A 27,670-nucleotide genomic window follows, 5' to 3' on the forward strand; every position below is an offset into this window, starting at 1 on the left:
TTAAATAGCACCTCTGATTTGAAAGAGCCTCCCGAAGAGAAGGGAATCCAGCCTCAGGAGTGTATCTATGGGAAAGAATTAGACGCATCTGGTGAAAACGCTACCATATGCAAACCAGAAGCTTCTTTAACCCCTGAAATGAGGCCAGATGATGGAGCGTTTGACCCAGGTGGAAAATCGCACGCTCCTCCTGTGCCTAAACCAAGAAAGGCTTATCTTCCTGTGAACATCAACCTCGCAGAACACGAAACTCCTCATTCCACAGAGCTGCAGAATCCAGATCTGTCCTTAGTTGCTCAAGATCCTGGTTTTGTGAAACTTGATCTAGATAAACCACTTGATGCACTGCCAGAGAATGTGACGCCAGTCATCAGTCACAACTTTGTTCTCAATCCAAATATGAATGAGCACAGCAACAACAACAACAACAACCCTGCGCTCCCAGAGAAATGCAAGGAGTCATTGGACCACTTGTCTGAAATGACCACTACAGATGAGGAGGAAGCGTCAGTGGTACCTGCATGTTTGCTACAGACAGACTTACACCCAGTAGAGGACATCCAGACTTCAGATCAACTGTCGGCATCCCAGCTGCCTCCTGACCAGCCTCTGGAGTTTGACCCCAGTGGAACAGACGAGCAGAATGAAGACTTGCCCGATGGTTTTCAGCGCTCTGAGACCATGAGGATATCTGACTCTGGGACACGTGGGATTCAGGCCCAGCTTAACATTACCATGAGAGAGGTACGCTATATGCTGTAATGTGTGGAGTGGCCACTTTTTTTAAGTAGTTCTGTATAAGTTCCTAAATTGAGAGCCTTCGTATAGATCTTTCAATGTATCTCACATAAGATGGCACCTATTCACCTTCTTGCTGAGAGTCTGATGAGAACAATAATATCTGTCTGTTTGTTCAGTACAGAGCTCAGTCAGGATGTGGTTAGCTTAGCTTAGGATAAAGACTGGAACCATGGGGAAATGGCTAGCCTGGCTACCAACACCTCACCTAAAGCTCACTGATTAGCATGTTTTTATGTCATTTGTTTAACCCATACACAAACAGAAATGTAAATAAGGCTGTTTTGTAGTTTTAGGGGTGAGTTGCTTGCTGGACCCGTTTCTTGACGAGCAACATCCATCCGCTCGGCCCACGTGTGCAGCGCCCTCGCTACAGCGCAGGTTGCCAGATAGTCACTGAGCACAGGTTTTGGTCTTGGTCTCTGTACAGACATAGTGGTACCAAACCTGGCAATCCTTGCTGTGAGGGCAAAACTTTTAGACACTGTGCACAGTCACTGACTGAAGTGGTTCCAGTGCACAACTCCCTCTAAACCACAAATTGTTAGCGGTTTCATTTCTGTTTTTTATCTAAGGGTTAAACAAATGAGATGCATATTAACCGACAGAGCCAGGCAAGCTGTTTTCACCCCTGACGCCAGTCTCAGCTAAGCTAGGCTAACGAAGTCCTGACTCGCAAAGCAACCCGGCTGTGGTTCGCTGAACCCGGCTGTGCCTAAAAGGAGGTTACACTGGTGAGCATCCACAGCATTGTTGTTTGTTTGATTTTTAAAAGGAGATATCTTTCTTGATGCGATTGCAGATGACAGACTTCAAGACCCCCATAGTACTGGATACAGGGTCTGGTTTGATGAAAGCAGGATTTGCAGATCAAGAACTCCCGAACATTATATTCCCAACAATTATTGGAATGCCAAAATACGAGGTAAGGGCAGTTACTTGATGTATTACTTCTCCTGTTCTCTACAAGAAAATGCATCATGATGGTAATCTTGCTTCTAGCCAGCCTTTCGCCCCTGATTTAGAAGTTTGTCTTTTTGTCAGGAAATAATGAACGGTAACCTTGAAAGGGAGACCTACATCGGACATGAGGCTCAACACATGAGAGGGGTCCTGGCTCTGAGGCGTCCCATAAAGAACGGGATCATTTGTAACTGGGATGAAATGGAAAAGGTAAGTAAGAATGCCCATGCCTGATATGAGGTGTGACGTAGAACTACTGAGTGTGTCTGTGATAAAGGATGCATGGATTTGCCATTCCAAAGTTGCAGTTTGACATTCCTCAGTGGATGTACAGTATCATTTCCTGCTAGTAGTGTCAATGGATCTAACCCTTTGTACGAACTGCAAAAACGGCATAATATGGCGATTAGTTTACGCTACATTACAAGATGATTATACAATGTACTCTTGCATCAAGGCATCGGATCTACAGGTATTATTGGACCAAGTGGAAGCCAACCGATTGCCACCAAACCGTTAAAGCCCCCCCCACCCACAGGCCTGTGCTGTTGCATGATTTCAATTTTTCAATTTAATTTGATCTACATGGCGCCAAATCACAACAAAAGTCATCTCATGACACTTTTACATACAGAGCAGGTCTAGACCGTACTCTTTGTAATATTGTTACAGAGACCCAACAGTTCCCACCATGAGCAAGCACTTTGGCGACAGCGGCAAGGAAAAAAAACATCCTTTTTAGAGGCAGAAACCTCGAGCAGAACCAGACTCTAGGTGGGCGGTCATCTGCTTTGACCGGTTGGGTTGGTGATGATTGGTCCGTCTGACACTGTCATGCTGGTGTGACGGGTCACCATTCGTCCAGTGCTGACAATTCTCAGCAGGTGGACTACCATGGACAGGAGAGCTTCCCCTGGCTGGTGTCTGCAGTCGTACCCCATGCAGCCATGTGTTTGGAAATTGTTGTACCCCGCAAAGTTATCCCGGTAACTTTCATGCCGTGTACTGGTGATTTATGTGTTGGGACCAGTAAATAGGTCAGTAACTGTAATTTGTTCCCGTTACCTTGACCCTCAACTTAACTTTGGGTTTTAGATTTGGCATCACACATTCCAGCAGCTGCGCGTGGATCCGGAGGATCACCCTGTCCTGCTGACCGAGGCAGCCATGAGCCCCTTGGAGAACCGCCAGCGCATGGTGGAGATCATGTTTGAGTGTTTCAATGTCCCCTTCACCTACGTGGCCATGCAGGCAGTGCTGGCACTTTACGCGTCAGGGAGATCCACTGGTAATTTGGTCAATTGTGTCTTTTTTTTTTAAAATTCATTTTTACTTATGCATTGTGCTATAGAGAAATACTTCAGTCATAAACTTTGAATTGTTGTTTCATTTTAAGGACTTAAAAGCACTTTCTGATGTCTTGGATTTCCATCTGTCTCATCGTGGCATGTTTTAAGCAGCTGTATTAAAGCCATATTTTTCTTCCTGGAACAAAAATAAAATGTGTTGATTTGCTTTTTATGTTTTTTGGGTTTTTTTTTCCTCGTAGGTGTGGTGTTTGACTCTGGAGACGGAGTGAGCCACAGTGTCCCTGTGTTTGAGGGATACTGTCTTCCTCATGCAGTGCAGCGCTTCACTCTGGCTGGCATAGATGTTACAATGCATCTTAAAAAGGTATTCACTAAGTTAAAGTTTTTTTTTTTATTCTTTTCACCAGCCAGAATCGAACTGGACTCGTCGCCGCAGTTACGTGGCATTTGCGGTAACCTCTAAGAATTAAGCTGTAGAACTAATTCAGTGGCTGAGTAAATTTGTTTCCATGTCGTGTTGACTTATTTGCTTCATTTTCGCGGCAAAAATGTTGGCCACTGAGACCTCCCACAAGGTTCAGGGTCTTGCTGAAAAGATTTTGGGCCTCGTAAGCCCAGCCCTGTTTCACAAATTGGAATTGTACATCAGGATCTTAAGTATTCAGTTTGTTTTGGGAACTCTCTTGCAGCGATACATGGTTTTGGCACAGAATAAAAGCCATCAGAATCAAATGGATATACTCTTCTTACTTTCCAAACTCACCGCCATTCTCCAGCAGTACCGCCGCTCCCTTTTGCGGACCGGTGCCGAGATCGCCTGCAGCTTAATGTTCTGTGTCTGCGCTTAAAGCTCCTGCAGGAACAAGGGGTGTGCATGCGCACCACAGCAGAGATGGAGATCGTGAGGGAGATGAAGGAGAAGTGCTGCTGCGTGGCTCTCGACTATGAGGCCGAGCTGAACCGGGGGGGGGGCTCCTGCAGAGAGATGCATTACACCATGCCTGACGGACAGGTGGTCACTCTGGGAACGGAGAGGTTCAGGTAACTGTCTGCCCCACACCATGCCCCCAAATTAGTAAATAATCCAGTCACCAAGTATGGAGTTGTAATCTGTCCCCGTTCATCCAGGGCCCCTGAGATCCTCTTCAAACCTGAACTGATTGGACGGGACCATTACGGGATGCACGAGAGCGTCTTCAAGTCAATCCTCAGCTCAGACATTGACCTGCGGCGCTGCTTCCTGGGGAACATAGTGCTGTCAGGTAACAGTTGTGTTTTTTGTTAAGGTGTTACACAACAATCTGAGGACTCAAAGATGCACTCCACCTCTGCCAGTAAAAGCAAAAAGCTGGCCATGCTTTATACCTTGACTTTGATCTAGTTCCAGTTCATTTGATCTTTACCAAATGAGTTTGCTATTTTTTTTGTTTTAATCTCTTGGTTAAAGGCGGGAACACCCTGCTGCCTGGCCTGCCTGAGCGACTCCAGACCGAAATCAGAGGGCTGGTTCCCACCGACGCGGCGGCGAGCGTTCGAGTCACCAGCCCCAGGGACAGGGACTTCTCGGTGTGGAGCGGAGGAGCGGTGCTGGCCAACCTACCTGCCTTTGGCTCCGCGTGGATCAGTCAGGAAGAATACGAGGAGCACGGACCACAGATCGTCTTCAGGAAGTGCTTCTGAGGCGGACTAAGGTCCACCAGTCCATTTTACTTCACCAAGTGCAATATACATACAGCTCTAATACAGTGCCATGGATTGCCCTCCCCCTTTGTTTAAATATTTGTCTGTCTTCTTTTGTATGTATTGAGGACTTTTTCTGTGGAGTCAGTTTGATCCTGGTCATCAGTTTGGATCCTGACTTGTGAGCTCGCTCTTGACAACTTTTTTATATCAAGCTTTATGCCTCATCTATCCGCAATAGATCCGCCAACATGGCAAGGATGAAATGTCATCAAGTGTCCCGTCTGTCGATGTTATTGTCCCTCAAGAACCTTTTTTAATAGTGTCTTAAGTTTCCCGTTTTTGGGGAGTGTATTTCCGTGTCCCGAGTATTTAAGTATATTAATGTTTGTGGTTAAGGGACAAGAATTAAAGCTGGCCTTTAATCGACGTCTGCCAGCTTTTGTTTCCGGAATGAGCGGTTGAGGGACATGAAGAAAACTCAGTGTGCTGACTCTAAATATATATTAATCTAATATCAAATTGTGTATGTATATATACCGCTAATTTTTAAAGTTAAATTTGGTATAACAAATTATCTCTGTGTTAGACATGGTGACAGTTTGGATCTGTGCAGCGTTCACAACTATTATTATAATAGCATTAAATGATCTTTTATGATGGCTCATTAGGGCTACTGTTAGGAAAAAGAGAATTCTTATAATATTATGACTTAATTCTGAATTTTTTTTTTTTCAGATAAAATTCCTACTTTTTCCTCAAGTCCGTTTTTGTCATAACATTACAACTTTTTTTCCTCCAATATTTTGAATTGTTGTAATATAACTTTTTTCAAAATAGTTTTTTTTTTCCCTCCATAGAACTTTTTTTTTGTCATAACATTAAAACTTTTTTTGTAAAAATATATATATATATATTTTTTTTGTCAACACATTTTTCCTCCATGGTTAATTTTACTTTTGTCATAACATCACAACTTTTTTTTTTTTTTTTTCGTCAAAACATTTTAAACTTTTTTTTAAATGTTTTCCCTTTTTTTTTTTTTTTTTGGTGGTAACATCACAACAAAAAAATTAAAACTTTTTTTTCCCATGACATTCTCGTAACATTAGTTACTATTACTGTTTTCATTTCTTTTTTTTCGCAAAAAAAAATCAATTTAAATTCTTATATATACAGGTGTGTAATTTTTCTTTCTTTTTCCGAGCAGTGGCCCTGACGCTCCTCAAATATCGAGACTCCCAAATCAAAACTAAAAGATTGCAAGCAAAAGATTTGCTGCTCTAATGTGAACTGGAGAGTGAGAGAAGCGTGGATTTGCGGGGAAAATGAAGTTTGTGTTCTAGTAAACCAGTTAGCTGAGTCATGTCTCACGATTGGTCATTTTCCCGTATGGCGACTCTCCACCTGATTTTTGGCTTTTGTGTTAGTGAAGGTTAGTCTCAGTCTGTGGCGAAAGATGTGGTAATGCCTATCACTTTATTTCAGTCTGTTGAATAAGCAGACAGTGTTCAGTGCTACTGCTGCAGGTACAGTGTTTTTGTCTATTGTCTAAGGCTGAAATCCTCTTTAATATTTTCTATTTGAGTGCAGTGTTTTGCCACTAATTTTCTTTGTTTTTTTTCTTCTGATCTGAAAACAGTGGTTGTGTGGATTTTTTTGCACACACTTGCACAGTAGTGTTGATTCTTGTGAAAGGTGTTCCCATGGTGCCAAAACTGCTGCATTTACCTTTATTATCATGAATTCTAAAAAAGATAAAAGGAAAAAAAGAAAAACCTTTGTCAACCCTATATATTTCTACTCAGTCCACTGTTTTGGTTGTTATCTTGTTTGCATGAAATTCTTTTGTTGCATGTATTTGCAATTTTTTGTTGTTGTTGCATGTGCTCCCATGTCTGCATGTTTTTCTTTTGTATTTGCCTCTCTAAAGGTGTGGGGTCTGTCATGTGACTTTAAAGTGGAAATCACCATGAAATGTGATGTCTGAGCAGTTCATTTCTGCCCTTTTTTACATGAGGCTCAGTCTGCCTTGTTTACTGGCCGCAGGCTACTGTTGTCTGGGCCTCCTTCTCCGCCGCCTCCTCCCTTAAATGCACTGTAACAGTCTGGACTGAGTCTAGCAATGTTTCACCCAAACCATGCTATTTATGTCATGTTTTTTTGTTTTTTATAATAAATATTTTAATCATCATTCTTTTTGTTGTCCTTTCTTGTTTAATAGTCACAGACCTTGTTGGTGGGGTTAATACAGACATTTCTTGTTTTTTGTTTTTTTTCCCCCCAACTGCTGCCAGGAAATAAATGAGGAAATGCTCCAGTTAGAATTGAATTTCTACTAGTCCTGTCAACTATTGCACGTCAGTGTGTGCATTGCATTATATGTGGAGAGCTGCAATTAAGTCAGAATGTTGGGCTTTAAAGATAGTTATGTTAGGTTTACAGTTTTAGTGTCTGTACTAACAGTGCCGCAGTGAAATGTTTTGACAAGATGGACTCTTGCAGGGTTTTTTTTTTTTTTTTTAAAAGGAGTGATAAAACATTCACAGCACAGTTTAGCGGATATTATTGTAGCAGTAGTCATTACGACAGAAACGCATTGCTTAACTTGTAGCACACTCTAGCGGACACTGTCACGTAATACGTCCGTGGTTCCGAGTGTTACTACGGCAACCAGTTATCAACAGGCTGTATCAGTAACAACTGGCTAACTTTGCTTACTTTCTGTCGGTAAAAATGTCTAGAGCTCACGCAGCAGAGAGCGTGATTGAAAACATTATTCGTGAAATAGTGCAGGAGTGTGCGGTGAGAGGACATGCGGTGTCGGACGCTTTGGCGGCTTACATGGTCGGTAACGTTAACGTTACGTGCCTGTCAGGCTAGCTAATTAGCTAGCTAGTTACCGGTAACGCTAGTCAACTAACTTGGCTTGGATGTTGACGCGTCATAGTTCAGTCCAGTTCGTAGCGTTAGCTAGCTACACGCGCTGTAAGGCTTAAACTGTTTCATAACATTTGAATGAGAATAACATTTCAGCCGTGTGTTTAATATAACTAACTTATATAATACAAAACTGACAGTCAGGAGTAATTTTTGGGACTTCTGTGAAGTATTCAGGGATGACTCTAAACTTTTTGTAGTCTGTCTGTAGTTAGCTACTACTGTAGTTAGCGTTTTATAACTAGGTTATGTATTTCTGTTCTTTTAAACGTTAACTCAGGTGAAAGCTGTTGTTCTGGACCCAAGAAACGGCTTTAATGTCGATCGGACGCTGACCAAACAAGACGTCCAGAAACTTGAAGAGGTGAGTGAACCAAGCTGTTACTGTGATGAACCCCGTGTATCCCCTCTCAGTTTAGCTCTTCCTGCAGTTCATCAAATTGAATAATTAACCCATGCCTTTCATGTTCATAAATGTGTTGAACTGAGCTAGCATACTATGAATAAGTCACTAAATAAATCACTAATATGATTATTTGTGCATTTATTTTGTACTCAGTTACACAGTAGTATTTTTGGATGTTAACCCAAATAGGTTGTTTCCTCAGAGCCAGGGGATCGGCAGTGGTAGCTGCACCTGCTGACCCCTGTGTCTGACCTCCCTCTGCAACATGTCTTACAGCTGTGTCTGGATAAACTCATGGAGAAGTGCAGCCCGTCCCTTGACACCATCAAAATGCAAGTGTATTTTGATACGAACTACACCTCCCGCCGTAAGTGTGACTATGAAACGACACACTGATGGCCTCTGTTTATCTAAAATGAGGAATATACACATCTCTTCTCTTTAGCATGGAATCCAAACTGATTCATTGTATTCTCAGCATGAATGTAGTTTCTGGTGCATGGGTTGGCCACTCCGAGGGGCCTGCCTTGTGTCTAAGTGCTGCAAGTAACCATTATTTTCATTATAAATGATCATTAATCTGTCAGCTAATTGTTCTATTAGTGGAATGTTTATTCTATAAGATGTCGGAACAGAGAGATGGCCAACATAAATACCCGGAGACATCTTTTAAACTCCTTGTTTTGTCCAACCAACGTTCCAAAATTCAGTTTCAGTAGATAGAAAACAGAGAAAACAGCAAATCTTCACATTGGAGAAACTAAAACCAGAGCATAAATGTTTGAAACAATTCATTGACTATCAAAATTCTTGTTGATTCATTTTCTGCGCTTCATTAAACTCTGATCAGACAGATATTTTTAGTATTAAACAAGTACTAACAAATTTGAATTTTTCTTTATCCTGCGACATTAAACCCGTAGCTAAAATTCTGATTCTAGCTTAATCGATCAAGTCACTAAGCGTGTTCAGTCTTGTTTTCATCAGTGTAGGAAGACTGCAAAGATTTAACACATGCTGTCAGACTCTGGACCTGTCATACTTTCCTTCATTTGGTCATGCTTGGATTATTGCAATGCTCTTTTTTTACCTGCCTCAATCAATAAGCCATTGACAGACTTCAGACTGTAGAAAGCTTAAAAAAGAGATCTAACAAATGGGAGCATATTACACACGTTTTAGCCTTTTTACTCTGACTGAATTAAGTAGAATTGTTTTTTTAATTAAACTTTTAAAGCACTGCACATATACACCAAAGAAAATGTTCTTTGTGCGTTTGTGCAGGCGAGTTTCTTGAGGAAATCCACCGGGTGGTGGAGTCCAGGCTGAGCCCAGTGAGCAGAGAGATCACAGACAGCAGGGTGACAACACGGGAGGAATTAGATGCTTTGTACCGCAAGATCGTCGCCTATATCCTGCTGCGCTCTGGCATGGGCTCACCTACAGATGGCGCCACTCTGCAAGAGGCTACAGGTTTTCGCGCTAACTTGTTTTTTTTTTCTTCAGTTCTCAGAATCAGAATCAGAATCAGAAACTGTTTATTGCCAAGTAACATACATTACAAGGAATTTGCTGTGGTCTGAAGGTGCTATTGTTTTGATAACAAATAAGTAGAATATAAAAGCTAAAATAACAATAAGAATAAAAATAAAAATAAGATAAGATAAATAACAAACAGTGCAGTGACCAGAATAAAGTAAAGTAAAGTGTCCAGATAAAGTGTCCAGTAGGGGGTGAGTGCGTTAATGTAACGCAGTGGGGACAGGGGTGATGTACGTTAATATAACGTATAGCTTGCGGTAGTGTTCGGGGGGGTGTCAGTGAGAGTTTGTCAGGTTGACTGCAGAGGGGAAGAAACTGTTTTTGTGGCGGGAGGTTTTGGTCCTGATGGACCGCAGCCTCCTGCCAGAGGGGAGGGGGTCGAACAGATGGTGTCCGGGGTGGGAGGGGTCGGCAGCGATCTTCCCTGCTCTCCTCAGGGTCCTGGAGGAGTACAGGTCCTGAAGAGATGGGAGGTTGCAGCCGATCACCCTCTCTGCAGAGCGGATGATACGCTGCAGTCTGCGTCTGTCCTTGGTGGAGGCAGCAGCGTACCAGACGGTGATGGAGGAGGTGAGGATGGACTCAATGATGGCGGTGTAGAAGTGAACCAGCATTGTTTGTGGCAGGTTAAACTTCCTCAGCTGCCTCAGGAAGTACATCCTCTGTTGGGCTCTGGGGAACTATAGTCAGTAAAACTACAGTGACAGCGTTGCACTCGCAGGAATGCAGGGTAAAGGGCAATGCCACCCATCTGAACAACTCACAAATGACTGAGTTTTGGTTTTGAAATCATACATTGCTTTGTAGACAATAAATAGGCAGAGTGCCAATGTTTAAATATAAAATGTCAAATATTTGCTCTCAAGTTTACTTACAGGTATACACAACAGACTTATTTGGATGCAGCAACATACGCAAACATTTTGCGATGTATGTTTAAATGGATTGATTGAACTGTCTGGGGCCATAAACATGTACAAGGTACATACTGTGGACGCACCGGTCCACATACTTTTGTTCATGTCAATAGTTTGGTGTAGAAGAACTTGCACAGAGACCCTGACCCCATTCCAACACCTTTGGGATGAACTGGAATGGCGAGACTGCGAGTGCTGGACTTCACTAATGCTCTCAAGGCTTGCACATGCTTTTGGCCATGCAGTGTACATTGTTTCGATGAAGATGATAATGATTATGAGTGGATATGTGTATCCTGACTCTTGATTTTGTCCCAGCTGCCCTGCAGAGCGTTTTCCCTCAGACTGAAGTGGGATCCTTTATGGTGCTCTTAAAGAGGGACAAGGAGCTGCAGCTCAAGGAGCTCACCATGATTGTCACAGGGATCCGACTCTTCAACAGCGCCGACAAGAAGGGGGAAGAGGAGACTGACCTCCGTGAACTAAGTACAGCACACCAGCCTACTACTGCAACGCATGTTGTTTGTTGTGCTATATGCTTATTGGCATTACTATTGCATGTGGTCAGACAATGAGACTTTTTTTTTTTAAATGATCAGGCACGTTAGCAGATTTGTGAGATAAGGTGCTCAGCAGAATATTCTCATTAAAGCTACAACAAGTTTTTATGTACAAATGCCACATTCTGAGTAGATCACCAAGCGGGGCTGGCTAGTTCAGGGAAGAATGTCTTACTCCTGCTAACTGAGCAGGTACAAAGTCATCTCGCAGCAACCAGGTTGGCCGCATTTACTGACAGTCATTAGACCGTTACTGCGAGTTGGGGTTCAAACAGTTGCCTCTCTGCTTGGATCACTTCTCTAACCTTTAGGCAGTGCTGGCCTTAGAGAAGGTTAGAGAAGCAAGCTTGTGACCGTGAAGGTTGTCCGTTCAATCCCCCGGACCTCAGCTGCTCCAGTGGCCAGCAGATCATGCTGTGGTTGTTCACCTACCATAACATATTGAATGGCTCCTGGGGGGTTAGTAATCTTGTTCTTTAATTTTGATTTCTTCTTTTTTTTTTTTTTTAATCCATTTATTTAATTATCATTTTGCACAACATTTTTATACCTTAAGTTGTACTTTTTGTTACTTCTATTTTATTTTTGTACAAATCCCTGTGATGTTGGGAAGAATTATCAAAAAATATATATTTATCAAACAGAATTTAGGAAGTTTTACATGATTGTATATACATTATTATATAATGTATATTACATATGTCAAAAAACAAGAGAATAGACCTCCTCATTTATTATGTCTATAATATTAGAATCCAGTCCATAAAAGTGGTATGTTTACCTTCTTCTCTAATGGTCAATTCTGCATTTCCTTTCACGTTCTCTCTGCCAGTGCCCACAACGCTTAACGAAGCTCTTCCAGTCACCAGTAAAAGCGTAGAAAACGAGCTGAGCGTGTCACAGAGTTTGGCGTGGAAATACACGGCCGTGCTGGAGAAGCTAGCTGCCCCCGACGGTCAGCCCGGAGAAGGCGACGTGCCCACCGTCCTGCTCAAACAGGCTCTCTACAACGTCAGGCAGCATGAAGTTTTCCTCAAAATGTTACTGGTGAGGTAATATATAAATCCACATTACTGCTGTAATGTGGCTTTATATAATGAACATCCATTTTTTGGAGCTTGGCAGGTGAATTCTGTGTCCTGAGTTTAGTAAAATATAAACGTGTTTCCCCTTTGCCACCAGGCTGATGCATGTTTATGTGCCAAGCACATTGAAGTCCTGCAGTCCGAGCTCTCATCACACATAAAGCTACTGAAAGACACTGTGAAGTCAAAGACAGCTGTGCCCACTGCAAAGGTTTTTGTAAGTGTCTTGGTCACTGCTATTATGTCGCTACTGTTGTCATGTCTGACGATGTAATATAGTAAAGGAATAGTTCACCATATTGGGAAATGCACATATTGGCTTTCTTTCTGAGAGTGAGATGATGATGATGGCTATGAATCTCATGTCTGTGTGTTAAGGACAGAGCTTGAGTGAGTATGCGGTTAGTATAGCTTAGCACAAAGACTGGAAGCAGGGGGAAACAGCTGTGCTTCTTAATCACTCTTATTAGTCTGTAGCATCACCCCCCCCCCCCCCCAGTCACAGGAGAGGGTTAAATGGCCAGGGGGAAAAGTTGCCCTGGAGGGGGGAGGGCAGCGCATGGCAACAGTCGTTCAATGAGACTGATATCAATCGCCTCGCTCTCAGAGAGAAAGCAAATTAGTGTATTTTTTTGAAAAGGTTCCTGTAAGTGCATAAACTGCTCAGAATGTAAAGCAGAAAATAGGTGCAGGCTGCAGTCTCCACCCACCCACCCTTGCAGAGACCAGGACTTTGACTGCCTATGTTCAAGTTTACCCATTTGCACCCAAAGACTATATCAGAATCAGAATCAGAAATACTTACTATATTACTATTTAGTAGGATAAGGAAAAATGCCACATTTGTTCTGATTGGTCTGAAGTCATGAAATGTTTTCACCTGCTGTATGACTAATAATAATTCTGTGTAACTTTTTTTAAATTTGGAATATATAGATAGGAGTCCCTCACGTGTGTACTGAAAATAATAAAAATCCCTACATTTTTATTGGTTATTTTAGGACATTTTCCATTTTAGGAGAAACAGTAGTCCCATGTGCCCAAAGACTAAATATAGAAAAACTCACTTTTCAGCCAAACGGTTTGACTGATTTTGAAAATGTCTTCAGATTTGTGCTTCCACCAAAGGAAATTCAAAAATGTGTTTCCGCTTTTGCGTATGTCTTTTTCTTTGTGTATTTTTCATCAATTGTAAAGCGCCTATTTGCAACAGCCTCATTTTTTTGTCTTCCTCATATTGTCTTTCAGCCACTGTTCAAGACCCTGTCAAAGCTGTGGTCTGGACTTCAGGATGAGGCCGAGCTGCTGACCATCCTCAATGGCATCATGCTCAATTTGCAGCCCTTTGTTGCCTCCCAGGCCAAGATCTTTTCTGAGGCTTATTTGGACGGCCTGCTGGAGGCGACCGAGGTGAAGACGGACAAACAGAGAATGGCTGAGTCCTCAGGTATGGCTGACATCACCCGCAGATACCGTACGCCAGCCTCTAAAGTGATGTGTTCCATGTTCTTACAAAACTGGACACCAAAAAGACAAATTTCTTCATTCTGACTTTCAGGTGAGCGTATTGTTCCAGCTGAGATGAAGGAACAGGAATGGCTCTTGCCTGAAACAACGGCCAGCTTTAATGAGCTGCCACTACAGTATAATGGAGTCTGTGGCTACACGCTTGTGAACAGAGATGGGCTTCTTCTTCCAGGTACTTTCCTCATGATGCACCAATGTGATATCAGGCAAGGTATTTGGACGTTCCGTCTTTCAAACGTGGCTTCATGTGAAGCACACTGAGGCCTTAAGTATTGACAATTGTGTATGGGACACATTTGATGAGCAACCTTGATCTAGCCTGTTGTACCTGAAGTCCATCCAAGTCAATTCAAGTCAATATTTGACACTTCATTTGCAGGCAATTCACACATCGGAGTCCTTAAACACAAGGAGAAGCTCTATGTCTTTAGCTCCAAAGAAGCTGCCTTGAAATTTGCCACCAGTCCAGAGGACGTCATTGCGGAGGTGGCGGAGAAAGCCAAGCACTCCCCGGAACTCCTCCAGCTCCTCAACCTCCACCAACAGTTTTCCTTCGTCAGTCCTTACTCTGAGGTCAGCAGCCTCTTCCACGTCGAGCATTGTCAAAAGCACGTGCCTCAGTTGTAGAGCCACAGCCTTGCCACACAAGTTCCATATGCTATACACACACACACACACACACACACGCACACACACACGCACACACACACACACACACACAATATACTTGAAACTCCACTTTTTCCACACTGCAGATGCAGCCAGGAGAGGGTTTACTGGTGAAGCCCATCACTAAGCATGAGAGCGGCACACAGACTGACATCCACCCAGTGGAATCAAACATCGTCAAGTCATATGAGTGGAATGAGTGGGAGCTGCGAAGAAGAGCTGTCAAACTGGTGAGCCAGAATTTGCTAGCTGGATTTCACTGTGTAGTTTTGAGAAGAAAAATCCATTTTCAACTTATCTAGCAAAACAACATACCAGGAATTGCATTTATTGACACTATATTAAGTGTAAAAGCAACGCAACGATGCGAATTGGCATGCTTATTTAATACCGACACACATTTCTTTTGTGTTTCGTAATTCTAGGCTGATCTCCGGACCAAAGTGACGCACTCGGCGCAGACCGATCTGAGCCACATGAGGCGGGAAAACGTCACTCAGACCTGGCCGCCGAAGAACGCTGCCTGCCAAAGCAAGAGGGACGGTGAGAGCAACGTGCCCAAACCTCAGATTTACCTGGCAGGTCTGAGAGGGCGGAGGGATGGATGCGTGGTCAAAATAAACCTGACTAGATCTGTGGATGAATAATCACGGTGTCCAGACAAAAAAAAAAAAAAAAAAATCATTTGTTGTTGAGTAAAATAAAAGTTATTGTTTTCATTCATTTTGCTCTTGTATTACTTGATGGTTTTCTGTAGGACAGACAGTGTGGGTGCTGAATATGTCCATATCTTGTTGTGTATCTTGAAGCTTTATTGAACTGTAGCACTGCTAACAAAGTGCACCTACAACAGCAGAGTGGGGAGTTGAGCACAAAAATCTACTATGATGTTAATATCAATAAGCAATTTCTTCCAATTCACTTAGTTTTGCTGCATGTTTTAATCCAGCTGGGGTACACCGTCACCTGGTTCAACTTCCATCTCCCCTCCTTTGCTTTGAATCTTCCTCACCTTTTTTTTTTCTTTTCTACCATGCAGGCTGCTGTCGTTTCCTTGTTTCCGGGTAAAAAAACCCCCATTTTTTTCTTTTCGGTGTCTGAAAGCGGTTTCGATTCACTGGTGTTGGTGGCTCTGTTTGTCCAATTCATTTGAATAACTTCTCACTATGTTTTCATTGTCCTCAGTGTCAAGCGTTGCCTGTTGTGTGCTGGTACACTGCATGCAATGCCACTGTAGTTAACTGGAGCCACCTCTTTGTTGTTGACTGACATGCCTTCTTATCGTGCCACAAAATGCTGCAAGTGTTCTGACACCAGTTTGTAAGAAACCATACACACTCTTTGGAAAAATAATTTTATTTGCCATCTGAACAAATAAGATCAAACCTCCATATTGCAAAACACATTGTACACAAACATACCTTTGGCATTCACAGATTCTGACAGTAAAATTAAAAGAATATCAAACTAAGAATTCATTTCTTATACAGGAACAAGCCATCCAGTGGCTTATAAGATCATCCACACACCAAAACAGACTGGTCGTCATGGTTGGTTAGAACACTTGAATGTTACAAACCTGTTAAATCATGCAGAAAAACAACAACATAAAAACCCGAAACGGTTTGATAGTTTGTTTGATAGATCAAGCATGGCAGTGGAATTCCTTTTATTCTCTGACCTGCCTGCTTGCACAGAAGTCTACCAGAAAAGTGCGTATGCTGTTTCAGTTTGCTCCTTCAGCTTCTTTGGCTGCGATATTCACTGTACCCAAAAGGTCATTTAAAAAGTGACAAATGACAAACAACACATAACACGATGCCAAATAGATGTGCTGGCTGTGGACTGAATTGTCCCTTTTTTTTTCTTCTTTTGCAGTGACAAACGGCTGACTATCACCTGATGAGTCGTTATTGGATAAATCTGCCCTTTAATTACTAGAGTCCTATGGTTGAATTTAAACAGGTGGTTAAAGAGGACCTATTGTGCTTTTCCTTATTTTCAGTCATATATATAATGTTACAATGTCGGATATTCATAGTAAACGCTGCCAAAGTTGCCAAATACTGAGGTAAACGTATGTAAATGTGATCCCTGTGAGCCAAAAGCTCAGGCTTCAAGACTGCTCTGAACGCTCCGTTTCAGTTTTTTCAACCGCCATGTCTATCTGATGTCAGACAGGCACGGATGCCCTTATATGGTATCTCTGCTCCAGGCACAGACCAGACGTTGATGTCAATGTTGCTGGGTAACGTTAGGTTTACAGTTTGCCTTTTGGGAAATCTTCCAAAGACTTCCGGAACTTGGCCGGCCAATCAGAAGAAAGTGGGCTTTGGGGGGGGTGAATCACAGTTTTTTGAACTGTGAATCATGCAAAGCTACTCTAGTGGAATCCCAGAATAAAAACATAGAGCTGGAATGAGCATAATAGGTCCCCTTTAACACCACAACTGCACAGTTGATATTGCTTATCAGAGATAAGAGTTTCGCTTATCTAACGTCAAGTCTGATCTGCACTGCAGTGTTCAGCCTGGAATTACGTGAGGAAGGAAGTGCATATGAGATCCGCAGAGCTGAGGTTGGATCTTTTGAAGGTGAATGTGGAATATCCCAATCTGAAATGTGCCCATATAGTAGTTTGCATTATACTTCTTCATATTTGTTGTATTAGTCACTCTCTCTCTCTCTTGCTGAACATGCCTGAATGTGCTCTTTTCCAAAGGGTGCAAGTCTGTAGTGCTTATTTAAACTATTCAATGAGCAGATAGTCTGGTCCACGTGGGGGGGGCAGCGCAGCAGGCTGTAAATAAAATATCGATTTAAATATATAAATATTGATATCACCTTATGAAGTTGTTATGGCGACGTGTTAGCTGTTGCTTCTTTACACACTGGGGAAAGCCTCGCATTGTTATGAATGCTAACAATTCTTGTTATGGTATGATTCTTTTATGTGGTTTGTCTAAGTATTGAGAAGTTAAAAAAAAACTGTTGGAACACACACCGCTGGGTCAGAGCAGTGCCATCCGAGCAGGAAGCGGGTGCTGGGGGCGTCACTGGGAGACGCAGCTGTCACCCATGTACTGCGCATAGCGGTCTGAGATGCTTCTCCTCAGCTCGTCGATGTCCCTCCTCAGCTGGCCAACCTCCAGCAGCTTGAACCTCAGTTCCTCCTCCGCCGCCACCCTGCAGTCGCTCTCCTCCGCCGAGACACTCAGCGCTGCGTGGGGAAATTCAGCAAATGAATCAAGCCCCTTCCGTGAAGAAGGTAAAGTAACAACACTCAAAATACTGTATCTTTGTACCGGCACTAGTCATTTGACCAACCATAGATAAATACCTCACTGTTTGTGCTGTTAAGATGTAACTAAAACAATACCTATACCTATGTTCAAGGCCTTCCATAAAGACTGTATGCGTGTGTGTGTGTGTGTGTGTGTGTGTGTGTGCGTGTGTTTTGTCCGCATACATTTCATGCCCAGAAGCAGAGACAGGTTGGGCTCTTTCCCCTGCGCCCTCTGAGCCAGGATGCTGCAGAGGGCCTGGAGGTCCAGCAGACACAGGGACATTTCTTTCAGCAGCCGGCCCACTTCTGGCATCTCCGCGCGGGACAGGGGACGCGCCAGCCCGCCCGGCCCGTCGTCCGCCTGCCGCTGCTTCTCGGCCGGGGGAAACAAAGGGCACACGTTAGTTTAGTTTCCGGTAACTTTGCTCTCGACACAGAACCTCAGGGACACAACCAGTCCAGCTTTAAAAAGTACAATGTGAACATGCTTTATAAATGGTCCTATGGTGGTGCCATGCAAACAAACAAAAAAAAAAAAACACTGACCAGCTCCTCTTTTGTCCATGGTCAAAATGTCATTGAAATTGGTTGAAGTCGTAAAAAAAAAAAAAAAAGTCTAGTGGGAATCACTGCTAATGCTAGTAAGCTAGGCTAACTAGCTTCTACTTTTCCAGTGCAATATAAACTGAAGAGCATGATGGGTCCTCCCCAAATGCTGATTGTTGTAAAGGGAAATGCATCTTAAATCCAGACCAGAGGCCTCTTTTGTCAATGGTCAAACTTCCCACTGAATCCCATTGCAATTGTAGTTGGGTTTTTTTTTAAGTAGACTCTCTACACAAAGAGAACATATATACAAATATACAAAATTGCCTGAGGAAAGAAGCAGCTCTGCCGTCTGGTGGTAAGACACCAGGTACTTCTGTATGGCTCGCCGGATTGGGGGGCAGACACCTCACCAATATCACTGATGCTCAGTTTTAATCACCCGCGGCAGTTGCTTTACTTGAGTACTTGTCATTACGAAGTAGAAGTCCTTTTACTTGCAGTGCAGTTTTTGGCTACTATGCCCACGTCTGGTGGCACTATGCACCGGTTGACCGTGGTGCTGTTGAATCACATGTGGTCAGGATAGGTAAATTTGAATGAGGCACCTTTTTAAAAAAAAAAAAATTCAATTCTGTTTTCAAGAACGCGACGGTAAAGGTTGGGAATGCACTTTTGAGTGTGCGGATTTGTTTATTCTCATACCGTCAGTCGCGAGGTCAGCCTCTCGATCTGCTCTTTCTGACGCTCGATCAGCTGGTGGGGGAGCAGAGGGATGACATTGGTTAGTTAACACTTTGTCTGTGGATGTATGCATGCGCCGTGTGCGTGTTGAGGATGCTACCCTGCTGCTGTGGTCCTGCTGCTCCAAAAGTTGAGTGTTTTCCACCTCGAGCCGCTTCAGGTCCTGCATTGGTAACCTCACCCCGTCGTCCAAACACTGCTGCACCTTCTTCTGCAGGCTTTTGCCAAAAAGTAAGACACGTGGAGAGAGACAGACAGGCAGACAGACATGTGCTTACACAGAGCAAGAGGGACTGCATGCAAAGGAACTTGTATCAGCTGATTCTCTACCTGTGCACAGACGCAATCAACTCCTTCTCTCTCTTGGCCTGCATCGCAATCTTGACGTTCTTCTCCTTCATCAGAGCGCACCCTTCCTCGAGGCTCCTCTGCAACCGGGACATTGTCTTCTCCAGATCCTTGGCTTTCTGCCGGACCTCCTCCTGCTGAGCACACACACACACACACACACACACACACACACAGTCGAACACAATGTGAGTTGAATTCAAGTTATCGACCGACAATGTGTGACGGACGTCATTGATGTCTATATTCGTGAACCAACAGAAAACTGTCACGAAGAAAAAGTCAGAAGGTTGTCATTGAAAAACACATCGGAATGCAAAATACACCAAAATAAAATAAGATAATAAGTGTGTCACAGTGTAAGCTGGACTTTGTTTTAATGCCCCTGCTTTGTTTTCCAGTGCCAAACTTATATTTTCACTGGAAAATATGGTACTTTTTTTTTTTTTTTTACCCCACTACATTTATTAGACGGCTTCACTCGCTTTACAAATGAAATATTTACATCACATACGTGATCTTACACATTCAACAAATATGACGCATGGTCATAAATCAAATAACCCCAGCAGCACACACAATAATCAAATTTATTGTCATTTATTATAATAACATATGGTATGACACTCACAGGAGACGTTTTTTTCTGCATTGAGTACTTTCACTCTTGATGCTTTGAAGTACATCCTGCTTATAATACTCACTGTTACTAGTTAAGTATTCATAACTAGGTTCGGGAGCAAAGGCCACGCCTCGAGCGCATCCCATTTCCGCACAGTAAGTATTGAAGCACACCTCACCCGTTCCCTTCTTCTTGACTTTCACACCCCCGTGATTTCTCCCCTCATCCCTCACCCTTCATCCCCTCATCCCTCCGTCCCTTTATCCCTCCCTCCGGACCCTTTAATCCCTTTCTCCCACGCCGTCTCGGCTCTCCTCCATCCATAACGTGCGCCCTACCCCAAATCCACATCTGTGTTGGCGCGGCCTTTGCCGGTGAAACTTAAACAAAAACTAGAACCGGGTCGGCGGACCGAAAGCTGAGCTGAGACTCGGTGCGGAGGCCTCGCGACTTCACTTTAACATTTGAAAGCCTGCTGTGTTGAGTCCTTCCTAAGTGCGACAAAGAGTGACAGGGCTGACAAGGAACAGGGAGAATTCAGGTGTCAGGAACTGCCAATATGAAAACCAGGAAACTGAATATACCTTTGCGAAGCTTCCGCAAATTGCTCCGAACTAATGACGAAATGTTGAAAAGTCTCTTTGTGTTCACCTCTCAGTACTTTTGTAGCTTATAGCTTTGATCTTGTCCCTCCACCCCCCTCGGGCTCCATTGGCCGACACGTAGTAGCCACAACCTGTGTGTGTGTGTGTGTGTACCTGCTGGGCCTGTGCCTGCACCTCGTCCAGCGTTGGCAGGTCGGACAGGTATTTCTCCAGCGTCTCTATGCGCTGCTGCTTTTCACGGTTCTGCTCGCTCTCTCTCTGACACTTCTTTTTCAGACTGCTGATGTAGCGGTCCCTCGTCTTTATCTGTGGACAAGAGGCAACAGAATTCTTTGTATTATAACGTTATTTGTGTCATTTGGAGGTCTTTGTGTCCACGCTCATGTACTTCTGTCTCGGCCATCTGCTCTACCTTGTCCTCCAGTTTCCGGACGTCCTCCGCGTATTTTTGCGTGACTTGCTTGAAGAACTCGTTCAAGTGGAGCACTTCCAGCTCAGCCACTGCTAGCTTCCCACCGAGGTCTTCATCACAGCACAGCTGTTCAGATGGCTGCTTGCACGGCGCTCGCGTCGCTGATTCCTACCGGGCAGCCAGAGCGTGAGCTTGTGACTTTTAACGGTGAAAATATTTGACGCGGTCATCACATTGTGAATTTTAGGTGCTCATTCGTTCAAGCGCTACCTTGGCATTTAGAATGTGGGCGTCGTCAAACCACCCTCTCTGGTTCTGCAGGACCTGCTGTGCTCTGAGCTCGTTCTCTCTGATCCTGGCGTGCAGCTGCAAGATCTGCTGCTTTTGTCTGAAACACAGGAGGATCCCTTCCTGCTTACAAAACATTGTCATCTGTAAATACAGTCCAAATGCAAAATGCTCCCCCTCCCCCGGGGCCTTTTGAGAGCATTATAATACAGCTCTACATGGAGACGGGATGAGTGAGCCAGAGCAGGCAGGACAAACATGAGGGCCTGCCAAAGATACCAAACAGGTGAGGTAAAGGGGAGGAGAGTTTCTAGGGACATTCTCTGTGAATCTGGGTCACTGTTGCAATCCAGAGCAACTGCTGTGAAATGAAGCTGACTACAGCCACTGTCCTCCACTGAGGGGGCAAGCTTAAAACTGGGATCAAACGTTAAAGCAAGATTTTAAGCTGTGGGTTCAATGTTGCATGATAAAAATGTCTGTCTTATCTGAACGTAATTTGGTTGCCATTCACTTTTTGATGTCAACTAGATATTCCTGTAATGACTGCAGCATACTACGGTCAGAAGGGCTTTAGCTGAACTCAAGACTACAAAGCGGTATGTCAGCATTTTAAATGAAAAGAAATGCCACGGCAGCAAATAAAATCACCAGGAGGGAAGCAAGCGTAGGAAGTAAGTAAAATCGTGCCCAGGATTGAACCTTGAGGTATGAAAGCATAGCCTAGAGTACATATAAAAGAAGGTAGGTAGGATATAAGTTTAACCTTTTTAGACTTCCGGTTCCCTCGTCTAACAAGCGGCTAAATGAGGCTACAGAAGAAAACAAAAGTGGTGTTCATTTGTGAAGATTATCCAAAATCCTGTGGAAAAACCCCATTGGCTTTTTGTCGAGGGAACCACGGCGATGCTAACTACCTGGGTTTGCCTACCTGGGTTTTGCCCCCCCCCCCCCCCCCCCCCCCCGCAACACTCTGTAGGCAATACATTCTTCGTAAGAACCTGTCAGAACCATGGACAGCTTCAGGGGGAGGGAGGGAGACAGGCAGAAAGATTTTTTATTAGGCCTATTGCTGTTTCTAATACCAAATATTACCCCAGAAAATACTCCATTTCGGCCTGTTTTTACATACCTAATTTGTCATTGCATGGAGGGGGGGCACATTTAAAATGAGGACAGGACATTAGTACCTATCTATCTCCAGTTCTCTCTGTCTCAGTAGCCCCTCTTCAACCTTCACCAGAGTATTGACAGGCAGGGAGGTCCCCATCAGCATCTGGAAACACACACGCGCACACACACACACACACACACACACACACACACACAGCAATTAAACACATACACAAGCACATAATGACATAATGTAATGACATCAGCAATCTTAAATCCTGTCGACATCTGGACTGCTTAATCATTATTATTAGTATGAAATGCAATCTTTTTTTTTGTTTTTGCTCAATTAAACATTACATTATTATTATTTTCATATCACAACCCAAATACATAAAAAAAACAAAAACAAGGGGTGAGAGTCTTTGGGAATGTCACGATTCAATTCATAACCGATTCATAACCCATTCCTGATCCAACAAACAGAAAAGGGGGTGCTAGTTTTCAGGCTCTTATTCCGGTTCACTGCGCGCCATTGTCGCCCACAACTGCTTGAAAACCAGCCTGAGCTGGTTGAAGTTTTGTAGTGCGAGTTGGTCCGCCGGTCCAGCTAGTGGAGTTCACAGGAGTATTCACATAAATACCTCATCTTCATCTCAAAGCGAATTATAACGTTATGAAATCCAAAAACTGGTCCTCTACCTCCTTCTTCCTGTCCGACCGTCCTTACTTCATACTTGTTTCTTTTCTTTCCTCGTCATTATCATACATTTCTCACCTGGTTAAGCCCCGGTTCCTGCTGATGCCCCTGTTGCCACGGCGACGGCCCATCTCCACCACAGCCCTCTGTTCCAGCGCCGCCAATTTGACCGAGTTTGCCCCCGCGCTCTACTTTGGGCTTGTATTCCATCTGCTCAGTCAGCCACATCTGGGTGCGGACCGCCGGCTGAATCGGGGACCCCCTGTCAGTCTGGTGAGCCACTGGCGAGTCCGCTTGTTTAGGTAAGCTGAGGCCATAAACCTGTCCACCCCCCCGAGACAGCTTAGCTTCTGGTAAGGCGCTATAGTTCATGTCCAAACTGTTGTGTTTTACCGGTGAGGACAGAGCCGAGGAGAGGGACAGGCCCGTTTCCAAGCCAGTGGATCTACTGCTGTGGTTGTACCGGTAGCAGGGGCCAGCACCTGGTGAGCGCTGCAGCAAGCTATGGCAGAGCAAGGAGGAAGATAAAGGAAGGTAAAGGTCCACGTTTGAAACAAGGGGTTCCTTTCTGTAACCATACAGCAGACCTCTGTCCAGGGAGCCCTGTGAATCTGATGTCCTAATGGAGCTCTTCTCAGCCCCAGATGACAACTTGGTGAGGGAGGACCACCTCCGGATGGGCTGATGGTCCTTCATGTCCAGGCAGCTTGATGCGCCCTGGGGAGATGCGGCTGGCGCCAGCAGCTGGCAGGACCGGCTCCAGCGACCCGTGCTGCCGGGTGAGGCCGGCATTCTAAAGCCGGCGTAGAGCGAGGAGGACGGGGACGGCATGACGTGGACGACGGGGATGCCATCGTAATCCTGGCCCGAGTGCTGCTGGGGCAGCGGCTGGAAAGACAGGGGCGTGGTACTGGAACTGGAGTCGTCTGCAGGGAAGACAGACAGGCCAAAGAGACCATTAGAAGAATGTGACTTCTCAAGAATCGTGTCAGACGTCATCGACATAAGCATAGTAGTAATCATTACTGTGTTTAGCAACATCATATTGAATGCTTTAATTAGTGGGTTAGGGTTAAAACTACCTACCTAACCTAAAACTACCTTTATATGTGATTAACAGTCATCAGTTTAATTACCCCCAAATGTTTGGAGGTTGTTCAGTTTGTTTAAAACGGCTTGTTTCCGACTGGGGGGCTGCATAAAGGGCCAGGAGAAGATAAATAAGGACTTTTTTTGAACTGTGAATCGTGCAAAGCTACTGTAGTAGAGCCCCAGAATAAAAATATAGAGCTGGAAATGAGTATGACATGGGTCCTTTAACTTGAACACATCCCTCTTTCTATCAAGCCGTGCTGTAGTCTTGTCTGTCCACATAAAACATCTTCCACTGTGCCACCGATTGACCGCCCGATTCCGCCGCCACACTCTCACCTATGATTTAGGCGGTTAGAGCAGGACGTCCTACCTTCCACGCTGTCAGAGCAGTAAGTGCCGATTCCGGTGTCACCACTGTCCGACACTGCGCTGTGTCGGCGCCCGCCGCAGAAACTGCTCCCGGGGCCAGGGGGGTTGCTGTGCCAGGCGGATTCATGGCCAGGGACCCATCCTGGAGAGCCACCGCCACTGGAGCCTGAAACAACAATTTTAGAAGGTCACACAAGTTATTCAGTCGCAAAAAGTGGGCCGCTCACCAGTGTTTGAGATCTTACCAGACTCATGCATGTGGAAGGACAAAGACAAGTTCGATGGCATAAATCGAATTATCACTAATACCACATTTAGGCTGACCCAGTGAAGGGTCAAACCTGTGCTGATGGGTCTGATCTGGATGTGTCAACAGTCATCGGTCGGCCGACTGGTAACGAGGTGTTGACACCGCAAATGTCACCCATGATCGAGTCCCCATGTCTAGGAAAGCCATCTCTTTTCCCGAGACCTGTTCCCTGCCTGCGTTTGGATTTTGCCTGGTTATTGGACTTTGATTCTTGCCTGCTCCTTGTCGAATTTTTTCATTTGCCTATCTCTGGTTTTGACCTTTAGACCTTTAATAATTCATTTTCTCACATTAAAACCCCCTACGAGAGCCTGATTTGATCCTTGACAGCATGGCACTGGATTTTTAATACTTAAAACACTTCTTTTTTTGTTGAAGATTTGTGACCAAGGCACAAACTAAGCGTGACCAGTCTCGAAGTCGAAACGCAAGCTGACCTGACCGAGAAAAAGTTATTTTCTGTGCACTTTGATCACCACACGTGGCCATCCCGCAATAACCTATAACAAGAAATGGACTATGGGTGTCCTTCTGAACGACTCCTTCAGTGCATCCCAGCACGAACTGCGTTGCTCTTTGGGATGATGCAGTGACTGTAGTATTTCAGCAGGACAGTTACAGCTGGCGTACACCTGGAAAATCAAACGGTGACGCGTTACACTTCTGGTCACTAGGGAAAGTAATGTGATTACTGTAATCCATTACATTGCCACCGCTGATCATTTCTACAAACGAATGATTCAAGGAAGTAGTAACTTCAAAACCAAAACAGTGTGACAGTGTAACACAGCCATTTGCATTGTATAGCAATTGGATTTTCTCCTTTCACATTGGTTTCAGCCACATCCCTGGGCTGATCATGGACTGCATTACTGATTAATGTGATCCATGCCATCGCAGCAGAATCCCGTTCTCCACCTGAATGCTCCGAAGCAAGCAGTGACTACCAGTGTACTGCAGCTATTTACATTATGCATCAATCAGATGTTGATGCACCGTGGGGGGCCCGTGTGTCAAGCTCGCTCGTTCAAATAACTACGAACACTATGTAGTGATATAACAATGATTGTGTCATACAGAGATTTGTATTGACTTCAGCCTGGCGCCCAACCTTCGGTAATCTCAGTCGCTGGTGGCTTTCCCGTCCACTCTGCTCGCGACACGGAAGGCAGCGCCGTAATAACCCAAAGGACCCACTTCTTCCCCGTCGCGAGCTGCATTTGTTTGACAGTGGCGTTTTAGCCACAGTGTCGGAGGCTCTCCTCTCCTGTCTGTCTGTCTGTCTGTCTGTGCCACAGCTGCTCTTGGGCCTCCGAAAACACAAGGGCTTGTGCGAGCCAGCTCACCACCATCATCATCATCATCATCGCCACCATCATCACCACCCCAGACCGTTATCTTAAGGGCGTCTCACCTGTTTTAGTGGATTCGTAGCCATCTTCCAAATCACTTCTGTACCACATTCTGTGTGATCGTGGCTTTATGTAGCAGCAGCAGAGAAAGAGAGAGGGGGGGGGGGGGGGGGGGCGATCAGAGGACGAAAGAAAAAGAACAAGGCCAGAGTCTGAAAAACACGGGGGCTGTATCACGCATGGCGTTGTGGTCCAAACTCCTTCCCTTTTTTTTTTTTTTTTTTAAAGTTAAGCCCGTAGCCTCCGTGCCGAGCCGGACGTCCTCCCGCGAGTGGAGGCGATATCCGCCCGCAGCAGGACTGCCAGCACGACACGGCAGCACGCACGCACACGCGCACAACGCATGAGAGCCTGGCAGGCGGATCGGGGGTCTCGTTGGAGCAGGAGGAGTCTATTCGCGCAATTACGGTACGGGCTCCTGCGAAGGAAGTATCTGCAGGAGGACGCCCCCACGCGGCCAACTGCACGAAACACACCGTCATACACTCAGCTCTGCCACAAATTCTACCTTTACAAAGACAAAGTTTTGATTGACACTATCAGACTTATTAGTTCAACTATAAATTTATTACACAAATGTGTGCGCATGCGCCGACCGTGCATGCAGCCCGTTCCAGTCGCTCCTGTTTGTTTTCTTATTCTTTTCTTACTTTTCTCCTTTATTCCTTTATCTTAACGCATACTTCTCATTTCTAAATGTATGCTGCTTTTCTGCTCTTGAAGCTCTTGAATGGGAGCACCTGTAACTTGTGTAACCTCCCTCCCGGGGGATCAATAAAGTATTTCTGATTCTGATTATTACTGAGGCTGTAGTTTGCAGTGGTGTGTTGAACTGGACTTCATTATATTAGGAGGGGTTTCTCAATACATTCCAACATACACCACAGCCACTAACTGCGACCTCATTCTGGGTATGGCACAGTGTCATCTGAGGAAGAAGATAATGATGACGACGACGACGGCGACAGGGATGGCGGTGGTGAAGAGGACGAGTCTTCTTTAATAGTTCACAGATGGCATGGAAATAATTAATGACAAAGACAACTCCTGCATGTTTTGACTCCATCAGTGCGCCTGTCAGCCGCGGTTTTGTTCAGCTGATTAGTAAACTCGTGAGTCTCTCAAGCAGCCAGAGAGGTGTCACCATTCGGGGTTAGAGGTATGTAAACTTTACCCCCAAAAAGAAATTGAAGGTTGTAACTTTTCCACGCGGGCAAATTCAGATTCTGCTGCTGAAGAGTCAGATGGCAAAAGTAAGGCCACGCTTCCATCACTGCTCTCTGAGCTTCCATCACCAACTAACATGTTGTATCTCGGCTGTTTTAGCGTGAGAGATCTTGTTATCACGTGGCGCTCCGGGCTCCACCCCTTCGTCCAAATATGGTCAATTCTGGTTCCAAAAAAATAAAATAAAAGATAAAAA

At 44.5% G+C, this 27,670-nt stretch overlaps 3 protein-coding genes across 3 annotated transcripts; 2 read left to right on the top strand and 1 right to left on the bottom strand.

The window, feature by feature from the left end:
• The first annotated feature begins 667 nt into the window (after nt 1-667).
• LOC139301971 (actin-1) lies at nt 668-4,751 on the top strand. Its single transcript, XM_070925507.1, has 8 exons — nt 668-744; nt 1,601-1,723; nt 1,843-1,971; nt 2,857-3,049; nt 3,311-3,435; nt 3,922-4,112; nt 4,200-4,333; nt 4,519-4,751. The coding sequence occupies exons 1-8, from the start codon at nt 682-684 to the stop codon at nt 4,749-4,751; spliced, it is 1,191 nt and encodes a 396-aa protein (XP_070781608.1). The 5' UTR covers nt 668-681.
• A 2,736-nt stretch (nt 4,752-7,487) lies between these two features.
• Nucleotides 7,488-15,044, top strand: cfap206 (cilia and flagella associated protein 206). Its single transcript, XM_070926217.1, has 12 exons — nt 7,488-7,598; nt 7,972-8,055; nt 8,374-8,464; nt 9,382-9,570; nt 10,875-11,033; nt 11,949-12,163; nt 12,299-12,418; nt 13,450-13,648; nt 13,760-13,900; nt 14,108-14,301; nt 14,484-14,627; nt 14,823-15,044. Exons 1-12 carry the CDS (start codon nt 7,488-7,490, stop codon nt 15,042-15,044), a joined length of 1,869 nt encoding a protein of 622 aa, XP_070782318.1.
• Nucleotides 15,045-17,450: 2,406 nt separating this feature from the next.
• Nucleotides 17,451-26,298, bottom strand: cep85l (centrosomal protein 85, like). Its single transcript, XM_070926184.1, has 12 exons — nt 26,250-26,298; nt 24,527-24,691; nt 23,140-23,987; nt 22,439-22,524; nt 21,231-21,348; nt 20,961-21,128; nt 20,702-20,854; nt 19,304-19,458; nt 19,074-19,191; nt 18,935-18,985; nt 17,867-18,053; nt 17,451-17,617 (listed from the first exon to the last, which is right to left on the bottom strand). Exons 1-12 carry the CDS (start codon nt 26,296-26,298, stop codon nt 17,451-17,453), a joined length of 2,265 nt encoding a protein of 754 aa, XP_070782285.1.
• Between the last annotated feature and the right edge of the window lie 1,372 nt (nt 26,299-27,670).

This window comes from Enoplosus armatus, chromosome 19, assembly GCF_043641665.1.
Source record: "Enoplosus armatus isolate fEnoArm2 chromosome 19, fEnoArm2.hap1, whole genome shotgun sequence".
In the NCBI taxonomy this organism is placed as follows: domain Eukaryota; kingdom Metazoa; phylum Chordata; class Actinopteri; order Centrarchiformes; family Enoplosidae; genus Enoplosus; species Enoplosus armatus.